General features: G+C 48.7%; 1 protein-coding gene across 1 annotated transcript in view; it reads left to right on the top strand.

Moving 5' to 3' along the window:
• LOC137629437 (uncharacterized) overlaps positions 1–25,046 on the top strand; it is a 319,508-nt gene that overhangs the window by 281,870 nt on the left and 12,592 nt on the right. The window contains exons 70-72 of the mRNA XM_068360702.1: positions 4,314–4,419; positions 5,575–5,708; positions 17,634–17,774. Coding sequence (XP_068216803.1) covers positions 4,314–4,419; positions 5,575–5,708; positions 17,634–17,774 — 381 coding nt within the window. The remainder of the gene's footprint in view (positions 1–4,313; positions 4,420–5,574; positions 5,709–17,633; positions 17,775–25,046) is intronic.

The raw sequence follows: 25,046 nt of genomic DNA, 5'->3' as shown, positions 1-25,046 counted from the left end.
CCACCTCTATCGATCTTACAGACGCCTACTATCACGTCCCGATAGCGAGACACTTCCGTCCGTACCTAGGCTTTCGCTTAGGGGACAAAAGTTACTCCTTCAAGGTGATGCCTTTCGGGCTCAACATTGCCCCAAGGATCTTCACAAAGCTAGCAGAAGTCGCTGTTCAGGAACTCAGGAATCAAGGGATTCAAGTAGTAGCCTATCTGGACGACTGGCTCATTTGGTCAGACCCCTCCCAAAATTGCCTAAAAGCCACTCACAAAGTCATCCATTATCTTCAATCTCTAGGCTTCCAGATCAACTTCAAGAAGTCCCGTCTTCTTCCAAAATCGAAGTTCCAATGGCTCGGCCTGCAATGGGATCTTATATCTCATACTCTGTGTCTTCCCAGACCCAAGAGGTTAGAGATTGCAAGGAACACCAAACGCTTTCTCAAAGACAAAGTAAGTTCCAGACGGCTTCAAGAGAAGATTCTGGGGTCCCTTCAGTTTGCCTCAGTGACGGATCTTCTTCTGAAGGCAAAATTGAAAGATATCAATCGTGTCTGGCGTTCGAGGGCGAACCGGAAGCTCCGGGACAGGAAAGTCCGCCTTCCTCCCATTCTACGGGAAAGACTTCTTCCTTGGACAAGAGCAAACAGTCTGTCAAAGTCAGTTCCCCTTCGATTTCCGCCCCCGGAATTAATCATTCACACAGACGCATCCCTATCAGGTTGGGGCGGCTATTCTCAGCTCAAGAAAGTTCAAGGTCTTTGGACTCCCTTGTTCCGCCATTTTCACATCAATGTGCTAGAGGCCATGGCAGTTCTTCTAACCCTGAAACGTCTCGCTCTTCCCAAGAAACAACACCTTCGTCTGGTCCTCGACAGCGAAGTGGTGGTCCGCTGCCTCAACAGAGGCGGGTCAAAGTCAGGGCCTCTGAACCATGTTCTAGTAGCCATATTCTCCCTAGCAGCCTCGAACCGTTGGCATCTTTCAGCTGTCCACCTGGCGGGAGTCCGGAATGTAGTGGCAGACGCCCTGTCCCGGACCTCCCCTCTAGAATCGGAATGGTCACTCGATCTAAAGTCATTTCGGTGGATTCTCTCTCAGGTTCCCGGCCTCCAAGTGGACCTCTTCGCCACGGAATCCAACCACAAATTGAGAGTATATGTGGCTCCCAATCTAGACCCTCAGGCTTACGCCACAGACGCCATGTCACAGAATTGGGACAACTGGGAAAAGATTTATCTCTTTCCCCCGGTGAATCTTTTGCTGAAAGTTCTAGACAAACTGAGATCCTTCAAGGGACAAGTAGCCTTGGTCGCACCCAACTGGCCCAAGAGCAACTGGTATCCTCTCCTGCGGGAGTTGAGACTATACCCTCACCCGATACCCAATCCGGTTCTGTCTCAGATAGTACAAACACGCGTTGTGTACGCTTTCTCAAACATTCAGAGCGCCCTAACTTTATGGACTTTATGAAGTTTGCGGCTATGCATGGTGCCAATATTGATCCTCGAAACACCTTGTTCCTAGAATCAGATAAACGGGATTCCACCATCCGTCAGTATGACTCTGCAGTTAAAAAGTTGGCAAAATTTTTAATAGACTCAGACGTGAACTGTATGAACTTGAACCTTACAGTCACTTTCTTTAGATCTTTATTAGAATCAGGTCTGGCAGCCAATACTATCACCACTATTAAATCGGCTCTGAAAAAGATCTTCCTAGTGGGTTTTAACATAGACTTAACCGACTCTTTGTTAGCTTCAATTCCGAAAGCTTGTGCCAGACTGAAACCGGTTACTCGTCCTACCCCGGTGACCTGGTTCCTTAATGACGTACTCAAATTGGCTTCTGATACCATTAACAGTTCTTGTGATTACATGCCCCTTCTCAGGAAAACACTTTTCCTAGTGAGCTTGGCTTCCGGGGCAAGAATTTCTGAATTGGCAGCCTTGTCGAGAGACCCGGGTCATATTGACTTTCTGCCTTCAGGAGAGGTCCTTCTTTCTCCTAACAAATTCTTTTTGGCTAAGAATGAAGACCCTCAAAACAGATGGACCTCCTGGAAAATTGTTCCCCTCACGCAAGATCCGTCGCTGTGCCCTGTCACTACTCTTAGGTCTTATCTATCCCGGACCTCCTCTAACTCCTCGGGGCCTCTATTCGTTAGAGAACAAGGCGGTACCATTACTATTAAAGGGATCAGGCAACAAATTTTGTATTTTATTAAACAAGCTAACCCTGACTCTTTTCCTCTTGCACATGATATCAGGGCGGTTGCCACCTCGGTGAACTTCTTTCACCACATGAATTTTACAGACCTTTCCAGGTATACAGGGTGGAAATCACCGTCAGTGTTCAAGAAACACTACCTTAAACATTTGGAAGCCCTAAAATTTTCTACAGTAGCCGCAGGGAGCGTAGTTACTCCCGAGTAACACAGGTTAATGCCTTGACTCTTTATCTCTCCCTCTTACCTGCCTCATTTATACCCTATTGTATTCGTTGGTCTCGCACCTGAATACTGTTATTATATTTGTAAATTTTATGCTCCTGAGTATCTGTATATATTATCACTCACGGCATTATTATACCTACCTTATTGGATTTATGTTCATATTTAAGATACCCTTATAATTGTTTTTTGGTACTCATCTCTGATTAAAGCATCCTGTATTTCTCTTACGCTTATGTTTTTTCCTTTATTTTGCAAGTTTGGTGACATTTTTCTCTTGTATAGATTCACTGGGCGGCACAGGTTCGAGCCCAGAAAAGGGATTTTGACGTAGGAAAAATCTATTTCTGGGCGAAGGACCTGTGCCGCCCAGTGAACCCTCCCAGCTCCTCTCCCTTGGAGTCCCCAAACTTTGGGTGCTAAGGAGTTGGGTTCTGAGCGGATGCATTGTAGTAGTACCGAGTGAGGTTGAACGGCTCTCCTCTATTGGGGTTCTCTGTCGTGGATTAATCTAAATAGTGCGGGACCTCTGGATTATACGCCCAATTTTATACCGACACCAATAGGTGAGCGAGCTAGTTAACCTAGCACTCCTTTACATTTTTTCTCTGGTATATTTAGCAGTAAATTACCTAAGAATAAGTGCTTAAATGGAGCTTATTCACTGGGCGGCACAGGTCCTTCGCCCAGAAATAGATTTTTCCTACGTCAAAATCCCTTTTCTAAGAACCCTATTCCCCCTCCCTTTATGCCAATGCCTCCGACCTCGCCGGACTTTTCGGCAACAGGTGAGGGTTTGAAAAAGAAAGAGCCGTGCAAGTTCTTTTTCCTCCTCTGGCACTTCTCTCTTGTCTTTGACTTTTCACTCAGAATTTGACAAATCTTTTAAGATGAAGAAGAGTTAGAGGTTGAAGAACTATAGGAAGGCCAGTCATAATTGCAAGGAAATGTCTCCTTACGACACCAACACACTTTTCGAGGCCACAGCCATGAGCCAGTGTTTTGTCTCCGGTGCACATGGCTTGGATTTCCCAGGCTATCCCTTTATCCAGGCGGCACAAGTTTATGTCCACATACACTTTTTGTTACCCGGTTGGCTTGAGGAATTAAGGCACCCTTCATCAGCATTTCTACTTGGACGATGGATGCCTGCCTCAAGTTTTACAAATCATTAGTTCAAGTACTGAACTTGGTTTTGGGTTAATATAGATAAATGTATTTAACGAGAGTTGTCACCCATTATCTAGACCGTTGAGTTTAGCATCAGATATATTTTGTACTTGGTTAGAACTATTTCCTATCATTTTCATTTATTGGTATCCCACCTTCATCAGAATGTGAGAGTCAGCAATTTGAACATCACGGAAGGTTCATAGAATTAAAGGGAATTTTAATAAGACTGCTTATTTCTATACTCTCCTCATGTTCGTATACATGCCTACCCTCCTCCCCATTGACTGGTGGTGTCATGGTGTCAAGAGGATACAAAATAGTTTCAATTTCTAGATTAAAAAGACAGAGAGACTAGCGCAAGATATTGCTTCACTTTACAAGAGGCATGAATTGATTGGAAGGAAAGAAATTATGAAAATTTCTTCCTATCAAGGGTAAATTTCAATAAATCTGAGCTTCTAAAGAGAAGCAATAATGACATCAGGTGAGTATAGAAATAACCCATATTATTACAATAGTAAAGTTCTGTTTTTATTAAAATTCCATTTTAGTGAATAAATAATTTAAGAATTATTCCTAGATAAGTAAGATCATCATAATTTGCATTCAGGTCAATTCTTCTGTAGTTAGAAAAAACTTTGATATCAGACAAAAAATTCTATAGTATTTTAACTTAATTTTTAACACATTTTCAGTCTTTTCTGTCTGCTGCTCAGCTGTTCTACCTTCTACATTACTCAAGTACCCTGAATTTTAGTACATTCATGTCTTCTTTAGAATCAACCTTCAGTGCCATGCTTGGTAAGTGGATTCTTTTTTATTAAACAGTGCAGTATATAGTATTATACTTCCATGCATACACACAGCCCTGTCACAAAATTCAATTGACTGTACAATCAGAAATGTATGAGATTGCATTTGGTAGTCCCACAAAAATTACCTTGTGTCAAATACCAAACATCGAGTGATGTATGCGAATATAATCTGTAGACTATATCACGACTATAATTTCCCAACTAAATTGAAAAAGAAATTATCATAATTACTGTATATTCAGTATAATTTACATATGAATTACAGTATTTCGGTGTGCATTCATTAAACATGGAAAAAGTTAGTTTTAGGCCCTTGCACAAGTGCTCTAAGAAACTGTTAGAACAAATTGCATGCCTGTACTTCAAACTTCATCTTTTTAGATTTAGGTTACATAATCAATGTTCTGTGTGTTATTAGAAGTTTTAAAGACAGTTACATAGCAGCTTTACTAATATAATTTTCTATTCAAAACACAAATAAAATAAGTAGCAAACAAATTTCATAAGTTTCTTGATTCTAAGTAAATTTTAAGTTTAAGATAATATTATTCTAGTAAGTTCTATTATAAGTGCATGGTATACCTTTAGATTTTCAGAGATGATATTCAACTTCTAGCTCTTGTGACACAAGCGCAAGTATTATTTCTATGAGGTTCACCCTTTACCTGGCTTCCTCCTCAAATCTTGCTTGTTTTGTCATCTATCATGAAAAAATTAAATTTCCCATTATCCCTCTATCCAATAGCCTCATGCCCATACTACAGCACTGTATACTATTACCGATTAGATGACATTGTATGACAATTATAGTGGTGTCGTAATGCTTTTGTTTACTATTCACTTATGCAGTGTTCTAGATTAAGTACAATATTTTATTCTTTCACATTTTTCAGGTTTTATATAACTAAATACACAAACTAATATCTTCATTTTTTTTGCATTACTGTATAAAATATTTTTCAAACATATCATTTTGATTTTCCCATCTTTATTTATATTAAATAAGAGTATAAAAACTTAGCATGACAAGTTATATTACTTAATAGTTAATCATTGATGTATTTTAAGTGCAATTATCTGCTGAATGATTTTAATTTTTGTAAAGTGTTTTTGGAGACAAAGATATTTTCTTCTATTTCAGGTAAAATCGAATATGATGAAATAGCTCAGTCCTCACCTGGATTGGGACCGATAACTTTCTTCATGTTTGCTTTCTTCACTGGAATCATCATGGTTAACTTACTTCTTACCCTTGTTCTTCGCAGCTTTTATGATGTAAGAAAGATCATTAATTTCATAAATAATTCTGAGAAAGTAATGTAGGCTTTAAGATTTTATGGTCAGTTGTAACTTTTAAACTTAATTCTTTGCACTGAGCCATGACGTTTTATATTATTAAACAAATAAATGTGTTCATAGGGACAAAGTGAAGGGGATGAAAGGGAGAGATGCACGTTCTCAGCTGTTGATTGATTCATGGGAGTCGAAAGAAAAAATCCTAGTATGCACTTGTTAATAATATTAAGTTTTCCGGGGAGGGGATAGAAAAGGGCATGATGAATGTAATGGTACAACACTTTATTACATGCCAGTTTACGTAAATTAACCATTCAGTCCAGTTATTCAAAAATAGATGAATATCATAGTACTGTCCTTGGTAGTAACTTGCACCAGACTTATGAGTGATAATACATTTTCATTTTGGTTACTTTTACATGGCTGATTGATAGGCTCTATGCTCCTTTCCTTGTGGTAATTTCCAGTCGGAAAATTTTGCTTTTCTTGACCAATAATTAATGTATTAAAGACTAATTATTTCTATGAACCTCCCCTGATGTTCTTATTGCTTCTTCTCCAGAAGCCAATTTCAATCAACACTTACCCGTAAAATGTTTTTAATTTCTTCCATTTTCTTTTGCTTCAACCAATACACTACATGCCTCTAACAAAGAAATAGAGACCTCTGGCAGTAAGTGGTAGGAAGCCCAGGTTGTAGCATTCAGAATTACACTCAGATTGTTTACTTACTACACTTAACATGTCTTCCCCTTGTTTTATTAGAAATTATTGCCTGGAATAGGCATAGGAGATGATGATGTTGGGATGTGCAGAGAAATTATTTCTTGCGGGAATCATGATCCACATTCCCTTTGTGTATTGTGTCGGGGGCAATACTGTTGATTTAAATAATTGTCGTAAAGTGTCTTTCAACCTCGGTACCTTTTATGGAAGTAATTTCATTTATTGCCAATCAAGTTAACAATTCTAATCAGAAAAGGAAAATTACTGTTAGTCAAGGGAGAAGCTGGGGAAGACTAGTCTAGTTGATTATAATGAAGATGATGATGATACAGACATTCCTCCACCTTAAGACAACACTCACAAGTTCAGCCATCTTTCAATAGTGAGGAGCTTCTCAAGCTCTTAAAATTACTTGCTTCCTTTTTTAAATTTCAGAAGTCCAGTGAATCCCCCCTTAATAATGGTAATTCTGGCAATTCATACCCTGTTCCCAAGCTTGACATAATCCCCCACAGTCAATATACCAATAGCATTTCATTCAGTAAGGGTTCTGAAAGTACGTTGTACTCTACAGATTCAAAAGCTTCGAAGCCTCAAAATCTTTTAAGTACTTTAGTTCTTTCCTTTGCATTCTACAATTCTAGTCGATCTATAAAACAAAGTAAGCACTTTTCATGAGCCTCATATTGTCTGACATGCCATATTGTGTGATTCCTTTAAAGCTCTGATGGGGTTAATGTTTCAATCAACTAAGATGCATTTAGTTAATTATAGTTAATAATGATAAAAGGTTAATTTACTAACCAAATGCATGAATATCCCTCTGCCGTTACATAGACATTTATATCCCGGGCAGGCCATAAGCCTTACCATGTACACAATTACATTTTTGCCTGGCATTCTGCTAGACTGGGGTTCGAGACCCGCTCAAGCTTGATAGTCTGCAACCTCACCATCCTTATGAGCTAAGGATGGGGGAGGCTATAGATCAACCTGGTGAGTCATCAGCAGCCATTGCCTGACCCTCCCTGGTCCTACCTTGGGTAGAGAGAAGTTTGGACGCTGATCATATGGCTATACTTTATGGTTAGTCTCTAGGGTATTGTCCTGCTGGGCCATTGTCACTGTCCCTTACCTCTGTCATTCATGAGCGACCTTTAAAGAGGATCAGTGTTAGGACTTTGTGTGTTAGAAATCTTATGATCCAGTAAACTAGTTGATTATATCACTTTTCTAAGGTATAATATATGATTTGATTTTTCATCAAAGTATGCAGAGAAAAATGTTTCTTAACTATACAGGAAATACCTCTCAATTATTTATCCCTTCTACCCCAATGGACGTACTGGTACGTTTCACAAAAATCATCCCTTAACCCCCATGGACGTACTTGTGCGTCCTTGCAAAAAACTGCTATTTGCATTTGTTCCGTAACCGAAATACAAACCACGCTATTTACAAAGGGTTTACTTTCAGCGCAGCTGAAATGACGAGCCAATAGTTTTTAACGAGGGTTAATTACTAGTTTTTAACGAGGGTTAATTACCCCCGCGCTAGTTAGCGGGGGGTGGGGAAGGGTAGCTTGCTACCCCTCCCCCCTCCACACACCGGTGACTTGCTTCACTTCACTTTTGGCTCGGCGGTGATCAGACGTGTCTGTTCATCGCCTTCGTGACAGCCTTTAATTTTCTTCTTTTTCTTTTCAGCTTGTGTGATTGGTTGGAAGTTGACCTTCAGTTGTTTTCTTTTATTTAATATGCGGACATGCCCTGGAGTTGCCGGCCGTCCTTGTGGGACTTTCATGTCGGACGTGATTACGGATCCTCACACCCTCTGCCCTCAATGTCGGGGCCGACGGTGCGACCAGGATAACATGTGCCGTGAGTGCAGGGAGTGGTCTGCCTCCCAGTGGGAGAGGTTTGGCCGTCGGCGTAAGAAGTCCAAGAGAGACCGTTCTCCTCCGGGGTTAGCCTTGAAGGAGGAAGGTTCTCGGGACTCTTCTTCCGCCGCCCAAACCTCCTCCGAAGCTCCCCCTCGTCCGCCTCCTAAGGAGAGTCGTCCGAGTGGGAGTGCAGGCCCTTGTTCTGTTTCCCTACCTTCGGTGGGGGGAGAGGGCGTCGCCTCCCATAGCGAGGCGGTTCCCCCTCCTCCTCCGGGGGAGGTTATTGATAATAATGCTTTATCCAGTGATGATCTGTTACAGATTTGGTCGTCCCTGGAGCTTAAGGGCTTGCCCTCCAGGGTCGCTCTTATTGACCTTGTCTCGTTGGGGGCCGCTGTTAAACAGTCGCCGGTGGTAGCGGAGGTAGACCCTCTGTTTATTGTCGACGTCGTGGTGACAGAGGCCTCCGACGTGGCTGGGCCTTCCGATGCAGGTGCTGTTGCTGGTGATGGTGCTCTAGGCTCTCCTCCTCCTTCCGTGCATCCTTCGAAGGGGGAAGTGAGTCCTTCGGTCTCGACTGCTGCCCAGCTTCCTTCTGAGGGAAGTGTTTTGAAGGAGACTCCCCTTCGGAGGACCGATGGTCCCGACGATCTCCCCCGAGGCCGCCTCCGCCGTAAGGCTCACCGCCCTCTACGCCACAAGGGCCTCCCTTCCCCTTACAGGGGGACTAAGAGGCGCCTTTTTGGGTCTTCGTCCTCCGGGGGGGACTCTCCTCGTCAGCCTCAACCGACTGCTCCGCCCTCCTTGAACCTCTCTGCAGACCGCTCACCATCTCCTGCCGGATCTTCGCCTTCTGGAGAACTCGTCACCCGACGGGCAACGGTCCCTTCGGGGCTAAGGGATTCTTCCCTTACGCGAGCAGGGCCAGCGCACAAGCGCTCTCCTGCTCGCCAGCGATCTCCTGCTCGCCAGCGATCTCCTGCTCGCCAGCGATCTCCTGCTCGTCGACGATCTCCTGCTCGCCAAGACTCTCCTGCTCGCCGACGCTCACCTGCTCGTCGGCTCTCTCCTGAGGTTCGCCCCCCTCGCCAGCGCTCTCCTGCTCGTCAGCTCTCTTCCGAGCGTCAGCGCTCATTTGAGGACCATCGCCCTGCGGTCTCTGACCACCCTTTAGTTCCTGCTGAACTCCCTGCTCACCATCCACCTGGTCCTGTGGCTACGCAACATCGTGCTGCGCGTGTGTCAGAAACACATGTTCGCCAACGCGCCAGCGATCTTCCCGTTCCTGCTCGTGAACCTATCCTCTCACAGGACACACGTCGACCTTCTGCTCGCCAGCGATCACCAGCTCGCCAGCGATCACCAGTTCGCCAGCGATCCCCTTCACATGCTGTCCGCCATCGCACGAACCTGCATGATCGCCCGCTTACGCATGCTGCTCCTCATCGCAATACCCTGAACGATCGCCCTCCTGCGGATGCTGATCACCATCGCACCCTTTCTCGCGATCATTCACCTGCGCATGCTGCTCGCCATCGCACAACCCTGCACGATCGCCCGCTTACGCATGCTGCTCCTCATCGCACAACCCTGAACGATCGCCTTCCTGCGGATGCTGATCACCATCGCACCCTTTCACGCGATCATTCACCTGCGCATGCTGCTCGCCATCGCACAACCCTGCACGATCGCCCGCTTACGCATGCTGCTCCTCATCGCACAACCCTGAACGATCGCCTTCCTGCGGATGCTGATCACCATCGCACCCTTTCACGCGATCATTCACCTGCGCATGCTGCTCGCCATCGCACAACCCTGAACGACCGCCCGCTTACGCATGCTGCTCCTCATCGCGCAACCCTGAACGACCGCCCTCTTGCGCACGATCATTCACCTACACATGCTGCTCGCCATCGCTTACCATCACGTGGTCATTATCGCCAGCGATCTTCTGATCTTCTTCACCTACGCGGCAGCACGATCCCTCGCCGTCGCGCCATCGCTTGCGTTCGTCGCCTCGGACACGTGTTCATTTACCTGCCCACCCTCACGCCCACTCGCCTGCGCACCCGCGCGATCGCTCGCCTGCGCGCCCTTGCGACCGCTCGCCTGCGCGCCCTTGCGACCGCTCGCCTGCGCGCCCGCGCGACCGCTCGCCTGTGCGCCCGCGCGATCACCTGCGCAACCATTCGCCTTTGCGCGACCGTTCACCCTCGCACGACCATAGTTCGCGGCGAATTCCACAGCCGGTGGTAGCAGCAGGGACGCGTGCTCCTAGACGGCACTCGGGATCACCTCCATCCAAGCACAGGTTGGTATTGCAGGACGAGGACAGGTCATTACAGCATTCTTCCCCACCTTCTTTTCAGGCAGGTACCGTCGTGTCCACTCCAAAGGATCGCCCGATCCCTTTCACCTTAGCGAGGATTTCGGACTCTGTGTCCTTTGAGCAGCAGACTTGGTTTGGTCCGCTGGCACGGGCGTTAGTGAGGGTTATGAAACCAGCACTCGCCGGCCAGGGTAACAAACCAGCGGCTGTCTCTCCTACGCTGAAGAGAAAGAGAGGAGTGGACTTCGTGGTGACTTCCCCCAGGGCGAAGTTGGTTCCCAAGAGGTCGGTCTCGAGGGTCCCCTCTCCTGCACGAGTACTCTCTCCTTCTCCCGTGGACGAGGCCTTTCCGTCCTCAGGTGAGTCCAGTGGACCGGTAGTCTTCCCCTCGGCACCAGGGGGGGAGACTTCGCTTCAGGCAGGAGAATCGTCTCGTGAGGAAGGGGCCCCTCGAACCTCGTTGTTGGGATCCTGTATCCCTCCTAGGAGGGAGCCCAAGGATTCCAAGACCATCCCTAAATCCTCTGCAAGGATTCGACAGGAACCCACGACTACCCAGGGGAATGTCCATGTATCACCCCAGGAAGAGATTCCTGGGGCAGGAGACTTAGCTGCCAGCCCGCAGGGAGGAGAACAGCAAGAGTCCGAACATGCCTTCTGGCAGGTCCTAAGCCTGATAAGGCAACTTAACAGTCTTACGGATCCAGTCATCCCCCCCCGTGAAGGCAAAGACACGATTCTGGATGAAGTGTTCGACGTTCGGAAGGCCCCTAAGACCAGTGCAGCTCTGCCCTGGTCTCGGGGGCTGAAGAGTGCCAGAGCTAGGGCCAATGCTCAGCTCGCACTTCTTGCCTCCTCCAGTCGTTCCACTGCCGGGAACAAACTCATCCCTCCTCCTCGCCTTCAGCAGAGGAGGTATTTCGAGATCCTGGGTGAGCACAACCTCGCTCTTCCTCTCCATCACTCTGTGGAGGAGCTGGCGAAGGGAGTTCCCTTGGAGAAACTCTCTGCCCGGCAGGTGTCGTTCTCGGCGGCAGAGATCCTTAACCACGAGAAGGTCGCTAAGTGTGCCATGCAGGCCACTTCGTGGCTGGACTTCTGGTTAGGATCTCTGGGCATCCTATTGCGATCTGAGGACTTGTCCAAGGAGACCAATAGGAAGGCCCTAGAGACCTTCTTGCTCTCGGGCACCCGCTCCATCGAGTTCTTGGCGCACCAGGTTACCACCCTGTGGGCCAACTCGGTGTTGAAGCGTCGCGATGCTGTGTCCGAGAGATTCCATCCGAAGGTCCCCGCCGTAGATGTGTGTAGGCTCCGACATGCCTCCCTCCTGGGGGAGAGCCTGTTTGAGCCTCAAGACTTGGAGCGAACGGCTGAGAGGTGGAGGAAATCCAGCACGGACTCCCTCCTCCACAGGGCCCTTACAACTCGGCCCTATAAGCCTCCAGCCCCGCCACAACAGCAGCAACAGCCTCGTAAGGCTCCAAAACAGGCACCGGCAGCTAAGAAAGTGGTGTCTAAGCCCCAGCCCTTTCCAGCCAAGGTCAAGAGGGGTGGTAAGTCCTCCAGGGGAGGCAAGACTTCTAGGGGTGGCGGCCGCGGCCGCAAGCCCTAGGGGTGGCAGTCCCCCTGCGTGTCCACCTGTGGGGGGATGCCTTCAGCGTTGCGTCCGCAGGTGGCAACATCTCGGGGCCGATGCTTGGACGATCTCAGTGATCGGCCAAGGTTATCGCGTCCCGTTCACGTCATCTCAACCTCCCCTGACAGCGAATCCAGTGTCGTTGAGCTCCTATGCCATGGGATCGGCAAAGGGGCTGGCCCTTCAGGCCGAAGTCAAGACCATGTTCGAGAAGGGTGCTCTCCAGGAGGTCGTGGACGGCTCTCCAGGCTTCTTCAGTCGACTCTTTCTTGTAAAGAAGGCTACTGGAGGCTGGAGACCCGTCATCGATCTCTCGGCTCTGAACAGGTTTGTCAAACAAACCCGGTTCAGCATGGAGACAGCAGACACGGTCAGACTTGCGGTGAGACCACAAGACTTCATGTGTACACTGGATCTAAAGGATGCGTACTTCCAGATCCCAATCCATCCGTCTTCCAGGAAGTACCTGAGATTCTGCCTAGACAACAAGATCTACCAGTTCAAGGTGCTGTGTTTCGGTCTCTCCACAGCTCCTCAGGTGTTCACCAGAGTGTTCACCCTGATTTCGACTTGGGCGCACAGGAACGGCATTCGTCTCCTTCGTTACCTAGACGATTGGCTGATCCTAGCAGACTCGGAGTCGACCCTTCTTCGACACCGAGACAGGCTTCTAGATCTTTGCCAGGATCTGGGGATCGTGGTAAACCTCGAGAAGTCCTCTCTGCAGCCGTCCCAACGACTGGTTTATCTAGGCATGCTAATAGACACCAATCTCCACAAAGCCTTTCCATCAGACGACCGGATAGCAAGGCTGAGGAGGGTGGCGGAACCTTTCCTCAGGCGAAAAGAACTCCCCGCCCAATCGTGGTTGCGTCTCTTGGGCCACCTATCCTCCCTGGCCCGTCTGGTTCCAAACAGCCGCCTCAGGATGAGATCCCTTCAATGGCGGCTCAAGTCCCGGTGGAATCAAGGATCCGATTCCCCGGACACTCTGATCCCAATGGGGTCTCTGGAACAGACGGACTTGCGGTGGTGGCTGGCCGACGAGAACCTGCGAAAGGGAGTGAGTCTTCTCGTCCTTCCCCCGGAATTGACTCTGTTTTCGGACGCGTCAAAAGAAGGGTGGGGGGCGCACGTTCTGAACCAGAGGGCCTCAGGCCTTTGGTCAGAATCAGAAAAGTGCCTACACATCAACCTGCTAGAATTGAAGGCCGTCTTTCTGGCCCTTCAACAGTTCCAACGGTTCCTGGCGGGTCACTCCGTGGTGGTGATGAGCGACAACACCACGGTAGTGGCTTATATCAACAAGCAGGGAGGCACTTTTTCGCAACAGCTATCCCATCTTGCAGTAGAGACTCTGAGGTGGACCGAAACCCACTCGATAACACTATCAGCTCGCTTCATTCCTGGCAAGAGGAATGTGCTCGCCGACAGTCTGAGCAGGGCTTCGCAGATAGTGAGTACCGAGTGGTCTTTGGATCCTCAGATAGCCAACAAAGTCCTGACTTTGTGGGGTTCCCCGACGGTGGACTTGTTCGCGACAGCCTTGAACTTCAAGCTGCCCCTGTACTGCTCGCCAGTCCCGGACCCCAAGGCACTCTGGCAAGATGCTTTCCAGCAACGGTGGGACAACATCGACGTGTACGCCTTCCCACCATTCTGTCTGATGAGAAGGGTGCTCAACAGGACCAGACTATCGGTCAACTGTTCCATGACTCTAGTAGCTCCGCTATGGCATCACGCGGAATGGTTTCCGGACCTTCTGCAACTCCTGACGGAACTCCCAAGGGAGCTTCCTCCACGACACGAGCTTCTCAGACAACCCCACTCCGGTGTCCCTCACAGGGCCGTAGCCTCGCTTCGGCTTCACGCCTGGAGACTATCCAGCGTCTCCTCGCGGAGAGAGGCTTTTCGCAACAGGTTGCGGAGAGAATGTCTCGGCACCTGCGAAGGTCCTCTGAGGGAGTCTACCAGGCGAAGTGGAGAGTCTTTTGTGGTTGGTGTCGTGGAAGGGGTATCTCTCCACTCGATGCCACTATTCCAGCAATAGCGGACTTCCTTGTGTATCTGCGAGAAGAAATGCGCCTTTCTATCTCGGCAGTGAAAGGCTATCGCTCAGCCTTAAGCTTGGCCTTCAGATTGAAGGGCGTGGATATTTCTTCATCGCTAGAACTCTCTTTACTCATACGTAGCTATGAGCTTACCTGCCCCCAGTCGGAAGTGAGACCCCCTCCTTGGAACGTGGTTCGAGTTCTCAGGTCTCTCAAGAGACCTCCCTTCGAGCCATTACGCCAGGCCTCCGATCGCCACCTGTCTTGGAAGACGGCTTTCCTACTCGCCTTGGCCTCGGCCAAGCGAGTTAGTGAACTTCATGGTCTCTCGTACGACATCGCCCATTCAAGGGGATGGGGGGAGGTAACGTTCAGGTTCGTCCCTGAGTTTGTGGCCAAGACTCAGAATCCTGGAGTGCCGGATCCTCGGTTCGACTCTTTCAGGATCGTGAGTCTCCGTTCTGTAACAAACGACCCAGACCAGCTGCTACTATGCCCAGTGAGGTGTCTGAGGTACTACTTGAAGAGAACGGCTGCAGTCCGTCCTCATGTGCGAGCTTTGTTTGTGAGCACAGGCAGGACAAAGAGGAGGGTCACAAGGAACACCATCTCTGCTTAGATTCGAAGGGTTATCCACCATGCCCTGAATCCTGACCCTCCTCCGTCACGTCGCCCTCGGGCCCACGATGTCAGGGGTATTGCTACATCCCTGGCCTTCAAGAGAAACTTCTCTGTTACGCAGGTACTTCAAGCGGGGGTCTGGAAGCGTCAAACGACCTTCACAGCCCACTACCTGCAAGACGTGACCCACAGGAGCCTCGATACGTTCTCTATCGGCCCTGTGGTGGCTGCACAACAGCTGGTCTAACCTCAGGCTCCTTTTTGGACAAGTAGCAGTAGGTTGAGGGCGTTGTTACCCGGTCTTAGTCTGTGTGAATGAAAGAGTATGTCTGACCCTTACTTCTTTCTTCATTCTCCCCTCTCTTGGGGAAGCAGCATCCTGGTCCTCGCATAGCTGACCTCGACCTCTGCAGGTAACCCATGCTTCTTTGTGCTCCTAGTATTAAGCTTAATACTGTTGCGTCTCCCATACCCTGACGAGGTGGTATGGGGAACGTCCTATCCTAGAATTCCTATCTGAAGGTCTCAAGGTCAACTTCATAGGACGAGTCACACTCTCCTCCTCACACTACTTATGTAGGCCACTCGTTCCTAGCGATGCTAGGAACCTGTGAGGTACAGGGGCTCCCTCTCTCTAGTGCTGCTCACTAAGGGATCGAGCCCCCGGGCAAGCCGAAGTCAGTAAGGCTGGGGACTTTCCACCCTTCCTAAGGGGTAAGTCACCCTTTGTAAATAGCGTGGTTTGTATTTCGGTTACGGAACAAATGACAAATTCGAAGATAATTTGTATTTTTCCTAACCATACAAACCTTAGCTATTTACACATATGTGCCCGCCATCCCTGACCCCCAAGTCAAGTCCTACCTCTAAGTGAAGTGAAGCAAGTCACCGGTGTGTGGAGGGGGGAGGGGTAGCAAGCTACCCTTCCCCACCCCCCGCTAACTAGCGCGGGGGTAATTAACCCTCGTTAAAAACTATTGGCTCGTCATTTCAGCTGCGCTGAAAGTAAACCCTTTGTAAATAGCTAAGGTTTGTATGGTTAGGAAAAATACAAATTATCTTCGAATTTGTCATTTTTTTTGCATATTTTTGATAATGAGACCAACTTGACCTCTCTATGACAAAAATTAAGGCAGTCAGCGCAATCTAAAATAAAAAAATATTGCAAAACGTGCTTGAAAAAGAAAAACGCCTAGGGTTAAGGGTTGGAAAGTTCCAAATAGCATTGGGGGTAAAAGGGTTAATTTTGTGGTGACTTACCCCAATGACATTTTTGGGGGTAGCTCGAAAATCAACTTACTGTATTTTAAAATTAATTTTATTTTTCCTAATTATACAAATCTCAGTCCTTTAATAGGAGATTGATTCAGGTGCAGGTTAAACGCGACAGTTAAAACTTATAACGAGGTATTACCAGCTGGTGGCACAGAAGCCCCATCCCCTTGCAGTACACTGAACAGTCACTTTTATTGCATTTGTAATTTTTAAGCCTAAGATTGGACTGCTGTATATTCTTGAGTGTCCATCTTACATTTAGATTTTCATCTAATAACTACACTATTCATCCATTAATTCTTCTTCACCCAAGGAGTTAACTACTGCACCGTAATTGTTCAGTGGCCACTTTCCTTTTGCTAAGGGTAGAAGAGGCTCTTTAGCAATGGTAAGCAGCTCTTCTAGGAGAAGGACACTCCAAATTCAAACCATTGTTCTCTAGTCTTGAGTAGTGCCATAGCCTCTGTACCATGGCCTTCCACTGTCTAGGGTTAGAGTTCTCTTGCTTGAGGGTACACTTGGACACACTATTCTATCTAATTTCTCTACCTCTTGTTTTGTTAGAGTTTATATAATTTATATAGATGATATTCATTTTAATGTTGTTACTCTTCTTAAAATATTTTCCTTTTTTCCTTTCCTCCCTGGGCTTCTAGAATCCTGCTTTTCCTACTAGGGTTGTAGCTTAGAAATTAATAATAATATTAATGCTTGTCTCTAGTAATTTTTTAATTTCCATTTATCATTAATCTTTAATTTTGTGGAAATTTGTGTCCAAATAATTTTGAGGTTAATCAGAAATAATGTTACAAAAGCAAAAAGGTCAGTATAAAATACAGTAATCGCTCAAGTCAAATAAGTAAAAGTCCCATCCATTCTTAACTAATCAAGCCGTCATTTATGATTTCAAGCAATAATCTACTTTCAATGTTCATATAGCAAAAGTTACCCTTCCTTACCTCGACTAATTATGATGAGACCTACAAAATAACACGTCTTAGGCTGATGCAGTTGATTTACCATGAAAAAATCTTCTGAAAAAGAAAATATTTATCAATTAGCATTTTAAATTATTTAGGGAGAAGTTACATTGAAGCTACAGGTAGAATCAAGCCTGCTTTTTTATACTAGTTTAATGGCCAATATTATCCTTTACATTATTCTTGCATATTAAAATATAATAAAGTGAAAATATAAATTTATAATATATAATTGTTTTATGTATAAAATTTTGGCAGAATTGTGGTTCAGGCAATCATATCTTAATAACTATACAATAGTTTTCCTCTTTGTTTCACTTTGATAACATAGCTCCCAATATGTCTCAATTACTCTTGTATGAGTTTTTACACTGAACGCTAAATAAAAATTCTTTTCTCAGATAAAGCAGGACATCAAGAGGCAAGGCAATGAATATGAAATACTTGATTTCATAATGACGAAGATAAAGAAAGCTGCTGGCATTGCTCCCAAGTCAACTACTGTTAAACCTATGAATGCTACTGAGGAAGATAAAAAACAAGTAAGTTCATAGAAATTCAGTGAGTAAACCAATATCATACAATTTTTTTTTTATATCTTAACTAATATTTTCAAGAGTGTAATTTCAGTAGAAAAAAAAACTCAAAAATAAATTATTGAAATATTTTACTTCACATTATCAAGAGCTATACAGTAAAACTAACTTTTAAAAACAAAATTTAATAGTTATTTGTTCCAACACGAAGTACTTACCTTGAACTACTTTCTTAGGAGTATCTGGGATCTCCTCCCATCCGACCAGAGTTTTGTGTAGTTTACCCTAAACCCATTTTCTATGAGGGGTAACCTCAGGCGGAGTGATACGCGCCCTGAGGCTAACCCCGGGTCAGAGAGCATGCTTGCTTAGGTCTCGACCTCCAGTGGTCTCGACCTCCAGTGGTCTCGACCTCCAGTAAGTTCTCTGGTCGCGTCGCGATATCATCTCGCCGCTCTCCTTAATCCCAGTGTGACTTGTGTGTCCCCGACCCTTTGTGTCCCACGCGCTACCCACGTGGTTCAATTGTGCTTTCTCTGTGCGCGCTTGTGTCTCGTAGTGCTTCTCCTTCATCATGGAGCATCCTCGCCGTTGTCCTGGGCCTATGGCCGGCAAATTGTGTGGAACGTTCCTCTCGAAACCCGAAGTTGACCCGCACTCCTTGTGTTCCTCGTGCAAAGCAGCGTGTGTTCCCCTTCCGCCACGTGTCCGGAGTGCGAGTCGTGGAATGAGGTGCAGTGGGTGCGGTATAGCACCAAAAAGAAGGCGGCGACGAAGAAGTCGCCTAAGAAGACCAACGTCCCTTCCTCCCTTACTTCGACGGGCACCTCGTCGGTCCGAGCTTCTCTCCCAACCTCCCCTTCCCAGAGTAGGGGACGTTTTAAGTCCGTTGCGAGGAAGAGGCCCACGGCCCTTTCCCAAGAGTCTGACCTTCATGACAGTGGGGTTGTGGCGTCTTTCCAGGCGAGTGAGGGGCCTGAGGGAGGGGCGGGAGTGTTTTCGGGAGATGGAGGACTGGTGCCTGCAGGTCACGTCTCCTCTGATGACCCCATGTGGGGTAAGAATGTTGCTTATTCCTCTCCAGCCTCTTGGCCGTGCTTTTCAGGTGTTTCAGCAGTCGAGGGCAACGTCGAGAAGGAGCTATCCCCGCCGTCGAACCCCTAAAACGCCCTTAAGGTCCCCGATGAGGATGGAGGAAGACTTCGGGACCTGGTCTCCCACGGGAGAGCCTCCTTGCTCCCCCCCAGCGCCGTCGGCCGTCTTCCCAGAGGTGTTTCTGCAGGCGTCGTCTTCCATGGAGCGGTGCAGGAATCCTCCTACACCACCGCGGGAGGCGAGGCCTTCGAAGAGGGCCTATAAGTCTTCGGTCTCCTCAGTGGAGGAGCTTTCCTGCTCTTCGGAGGATGAGGCGCTGAGGAAGCTCAGGAGACGAAGGGGGAAGTCCCGCAGGAAGTTGTTGCGCTATCGCTCCCCCTCGAGGCCGCGCCACGAGAGTCGGCGCCCAAGATCCCCCAAGAGCAACGAATGGGTGATGGTTTACCGCGACAGGCTTCTGGAGCTAGCTGCGGCGCCGGGCCCCTCAAGTTGGCGCCCAAGGACGAGCTCCCTGGATAGATACTCCTCCGGCAGCAGCGGCACCCGACGGAGGGACTCCTCATGGCAGGTTCCAGTTGACAGGCATAAGACCACGAAGGTTCTGGCTCCTTCCGCCCAGCGGAGAGAGTTGCCCCTTGGGTCTGGCAGCCGAGTCCTGACCTCCAAGGTCCACCTAGCTCGTCACGAGCACAGCCCTCTGCCTTCCTCAACGAGCAGGCCCGCAGATTCGAGGACCTCCGGGAGAGATGTTAGACCCAGGATGGAGGCTCCCGTTCCGACGGCGATACCCGTCCTTCATCGGGAACCCCCGCGAGAGCGTCGGTCCAGGACTCGCCCACGTGCGAGGTCCTCCGTCGGGGTACCCCCGTCACATGTGCCAGCACCCCCGTCGGAGGAGCTCGACGACCATGGAAAGGGGTCAGCAGCGGAGGTATCGGCCTATCGGAGGGTGATAGGCCTCATCAGAAGTCACCACAGGCTGGACGTACCGGAACCCTCCTCCGAAGATGCATGGCGTTCCAGCCTCAACAGAATAGTGGACGCCCCGGTCCAACAGAGCCCCTCCTTGGCCCTCCCTTTGGCGAGGGACGTTAATTTGGGAAGGGTCCACGTGGACAGGATCGTGGCCAACCACGCTGAGGCGCCCAAGAGCCAGAGCGCCTCCAAGCTGCTCCTGGGCCTGAAGTCCCAGAGCAGGTTCTACCTCCCAGAGGGACAGCGAGCGGGCGCCTGTGCACTGGAGCCAGCACTCACCGTGTTGGGGAGAGGAGCCTCAGAAGAAAGGGCGTCCACGGCTCCGATTTGCTTTTCTTCGGAGGCGGTCATGATGGAGGAGATGTCGAAGGACCTTGTCAACGTCTCCTCCTGGTTAGACTGGTGGGCCTCCACCCTGGTGGGCGTTCAGTCGTCCTACGACCTGACAGTACCGGAGACCCAGGCCTTGCTCAAGGAACTCATCAGTTCGGGAGGCAAGGCCCTGAAATTCCTTTCAAACCAGTCGTTAGCCATGTCCGCCAACTGGGTCCTACGAAGGAGGGACACTGTTTTGAGCAAACTAACTAGGAGGTTGCCGGACAGAGGGGCCAGATCTCTGAGGAACCTGACCCTGTGGGACGACTCGATCGGAGGCTGAAGGAACCGTTCGAGACCAAGCCCCACCCGGTCAGAAGGCAGACGTTCAGAAGGTCCTCCGTCGACACGCCTCGCCCTCCTCGGCCCACTCCTAACCACCCTAGGAGAGACAACTCGGCGACAACATGGTCCCAGTCGTCTCAGCCCTCCCGTAGGGGATCAGCCTCGACCCAAGCCGCCTATAGGCCGTCCTTTGCGGCGTCCAGAAGAGGGCGTTCAGGCCGCTCCTCGAGGAGAAGATAGGGAGGGAGGCCCCCTACTCCTGCCGAAGCCTCAGGTGGGGGGATGCCTCAAATGTTTTTGGCAAGCTTGGGAAGAACACGGAGCAGACCCATGGACCGTGACAGTTCTGAAAGAAGGGTACAGGTTGCCCTTCGTAGTGGACCCTCCACCTCTGATACCAGACCAGCAGGCGGAGTGGCTAGCCCCCAAGGATCCCTTGAAACGGACAGCTCTGCAGGGAGAGGTCTCAGCGATGTTGGCAAAAGGGGCAATGGAACCTGTTCAGGACCCAGGTCCGGGGTTCTACAGCAGGCTGTTCCTGGTGGAGAAAGCGACGGGAGGATGGAGACCGGTCATAGACCTCTCAGCCCTCAACAAGTTCGTCTGCAAGACGGACTTCAAAATGGACACTCCAAAATCAGTCTTGGCGTCCTTGAGAGAAGGGGACTTCATGATGTCAGTAGATCTCAAGGATGCTTACTTCCAGATCCCGGTTCATCCCTCCAGCAGGAAGTACCTACGGGTGAAATGGGAGAACCAGACGTTGCAGTTCAAGACCCTCTGCTTCGGGTTGTCCACTGCCCCCCAAGTCTTCACAAGGGTCTTCACAACGGTCTCAGTCTGGGCACACGAACAGGGCATCCGCCTGATTCGTTACCTGGACGACTGGTTGCTACTTTCAGCCTCAGAGGAAGTACTGAAGGAGCAAGGCACGATGTTGCTGCAGTTCTGCAACGTTCTGGGGATCACCATCAACCTAAAGAAGTCCCAACTGATACCCTCCACCAGGACGACCCACCTCGGGATGGTTCTGGATTCCCGGTTAGTGAAAGCCTTCCCCTCTGCGGACAGGCTGGACAACTTAGACCCGGTTCTCCGCCCCTTCCTGACGGACCAACACAGGAGGGCGAAGGACTGGCAGAGACTGATAGGCCACCTTGTGTCTCTGGAGAAACTGGTCCCCCAGAGCAGGCTAAAGCTCGGGGAGGTCCAATGGAACCTGAAGGAGAACTGGATCCAAACGGATTCCCCCCACAGAGTGGTCCCGGTGTTTCCGAACACGAAACGGGTCCTGGAATGGTGGAGCTGCAGGACGAACACCCTCAAAGGGATGCCCTTTGCGGCCGACCCTCCGGAGATGCTCCTGTTCACGGACGCATCGAAGGAGGGGTGGGGTGCCCATCTCTTAAGGAAATCAGCAAGAGGGAACTGGACAGACCTAGAGAAGACCCAGCACATAAACGTTCTAGAGTTGAGGGCAGTACAAAGAGCGTGCCTGGAGTTTGTACACCTACTCCAGGGAAACACCGTGGCGTTGATGTGCGACAACGCCACGGTAGTAGCTTACATAAAGAAGCAGGGAGGCCTAAGGTCAAAGGAGCTGTGCGTCCTCACCTTACAACTTCTGGAATGGGCCGAAGTGTAGCAGATAAGAATATCAGCGAGCTTCATCCCAGGGAAAAGGAACGTCCTCGCCGATGGCCTCAGCAGGATGGGGCAAGTGGTAGGATCTGAATGGTCTCTACACCCGGAAGTAGCCAGGTCCGTCATTCAGAAATGGGGTTCTCCGGTGATGGACCTCTTCGCAACAAGGCTGAACACGCAGCTCCCCGTGTTCTGTTCTCCTGTTCCAGACCCAAAAGCGGCATTCGAGGACGCCTTCCAACATCCTTGGGACAATCTCGACGTGTACGCTTTTCCCCTCTTCGGGATGCTCAGGCAGGTCCTCAACAGGGTGAGAAGGACGAGCAACCTACGGATGACTTTGGTAGCGTCCTGGTGGCCGGAGAGAGAGTGGTTCGTGGACCTAAGGGAACTAACATAACAGCCGCCCAGGCCCCTTCCGGACAGGCCAGACCTTCTCCGGCAACCACACTTCCAAAGGTTCCACGAGAATCCTCGGTCCCTCCGCCTTCACGCGTGGAGGTTATCGAGCGTCTCCTGAGGAGACAGCAACGAGGATGTCGGGCTACTTGAGACAGTCATCGACAGCTGTATACCAGGCTAAGTGGGCCACCTTTACCAAATGGTGCACCACTAGGAACATCAGGCCCCTGAAGGCCTCCATCCCGCAAGTAGAGGACTTCCTAGTTTACCTCAAGGACGTGGTCAACATGTCCATTCCAGCCATCAAGGGAGTCCGTGCTGCTCTGGGCCAAGTTTTTCTTCTGAAGGGCATAGACCTGGGTAACTCCAGACATATCTCAATACTCATTAAGAGCTTTGAGCAATCATGTCCCCCGCAAGCTGTGAAGGTGCCACAATGGGACGTGGCAAGGGTCCTGAAAATGTTATTCGAACCTCCGTTCAAGCCCTTGAAAGACATTGTGGACAAGGATCTCACTCTCAAGACGGTTTTCTTGCTGGCATTAGCATCAGCTAAACGGGTAGGCGAGATTCATGGTCTGTCCTACGAAGTTGCTCACTTGAAAGGTTGGCGAGAAGTCACGTTCAAGTTCGTCCCTTCCTTCGTAGCTAAGACCCAGAACCCTGCCGTATGGGACCCCAGGTTTGAGGGTTTCTCAATTCCGGCAATCCCCCGATCGGACGACGTGAAGGATTTGCGCCTATGCCCCGTCAGGGCAGTGAGGAAATACTTGGAAAGAACAGCAATACTCCGGCCCGGGATCAAAAGTCTTTTTGTTTCCACAGGCCTCGTGAAGAAGCCAGTTTTGAAGAATACCATCTCTTTCTGGTTGCGGCAGGTCATCATCAGGGCCTACAGTAAGGCGGGAATCCCCCTGCCAGGGACACCCAAGCCCCATGACATTAGGGGGGCCTGAGTACTACGTTGGCCTTCGAGAAAAATATGGCAGTGGGCCAGATCCTAAGGGCAGGCACCTGGGCCAACCAGTCTACCTTCACGGCTCACTATTTGAAGGACTATTCAAGAAGATCCCTGGACGGGTTCTCGATAGGTACCGTCATTTCCGCGCTCCAAACGGTTTAAAGGCATAGCCTCAGTGATAACCGCGGGTAACAAGCGCAAGAGACACAGGTTCGTTCCTTTAACCCCCTTGTACCTTCTTTCCCTTTTTCCGCTACAAGTGGGCTCTGTGAGGGCCCTGAGCCAGAGACGAGTACCTCAACAAGAGGAAGACATGTCCCCTAGGATTTCTTGCACAGGCGAGTTTCTTAGACACTAAGATGGGTTTTTGTGTAGTTTCCTCTCAATCGTTTTCTATGTGGTCAACACGACCTAGCCACTTTCTAGGTCTCTGGATATTCCTCAGCACGGTCTCAAGAACTTTTTAGGGCCACTCCCACCTCCTAAAGTATAAGTCTCCTAAGAAAGTAGTTTGAGGTAAGTACTTTGTGTTGGAACAAATCACAAATTTTAAGTAATTTGTATTTTTCCTAACAGTACTTACCTCGAACTACTTTCGGGTAATGGCCCACCCTGCCTTCCCCGAGTGTCCCCTGGTATTCTTAGAGACCTTAGCAACCAAGAACTTACGGGAGGGCGAGACCTGAGCAAGCATGCTCTCTGACCCGGGGTTAGCCTCAGGGCGCGTATCACTCCGCCTGTGGTTACCCCTCATAGAAAATGGGTTTAGGGTAAACTACACAAAACTCTGGTCGGATGGGAGGAGATCCCAGGTACTCCTAAGAAAGTAGTTCGAGGTAAGTACTGTTGGGAAAAATACAAATTACTTAAAATTTGTGATTTTATCATACAAAAAATTCTTGTAAAATCACATTCAGACTCTTTGAATATCACTAGACAGTGCACTTCTATGTTTATACAATTGGAGGTCCAGCTAAGGTACCTGTCTTCTTGTGTAGTATGGATATAAGGATGCAAAATCAGCAGGAGTAAGTTATTGTTAAATCAAAGATACCTATATTTTTCTACTCCATTCAACCTTGTTCCTTTATATGGTAGTCTTGGAGCTTTGATTTTCTTTAAAACCTAAGTATTCTGCCATGTCTACTGATTTTCAATACTATTGTCTCCATTAATCAATTTTGAATCCATTACCCATCTGATGATGCTACATAACACAAAGCCAAAAGCAAACAACATGTACCCGGGGGATTGTTCTCTTATTCCTTGAGATAACACATCCACAATCAGGTCAAAGAGATATGAACTTAAAGGAGATCCATGATGTAAACCAACTCTTACTGTTAACCATTCATTTAATCCAACACTGCTTTTAACCTGCATTTTTCTCCTCCATACCTATCTTGGACCAATATTATATAATTTTCTAGTATTCTCTTTACTCGCAAGCAATTCCAAACCTCTCGGCGTGGGACTTTTTATCAAATACCTTTACCAGATCTGTATATACTATGTGCACTCCTTTCTGTTTTCCAACTGTT

Source organism: Palaemon carinicauda, chromosome 2, assembly GCF_036898095.1.
Source record: "Palaemon carinicauda isolate YSFRI2023 chromosome 2, ASM3689809v2, whole genome shotgun sequence".
NCBI classification, from domain to species: Eukaryota; Metazoa; Arthropoda; class Malacostraca; order Decapoda; family Palaemonidae; genus Palaemon; species Palaemon carinicauda.
Note: the sequence above shows the minus strand (reverse complement) of the source record. Positions and strands in the feature narration are given on the sequence as shown.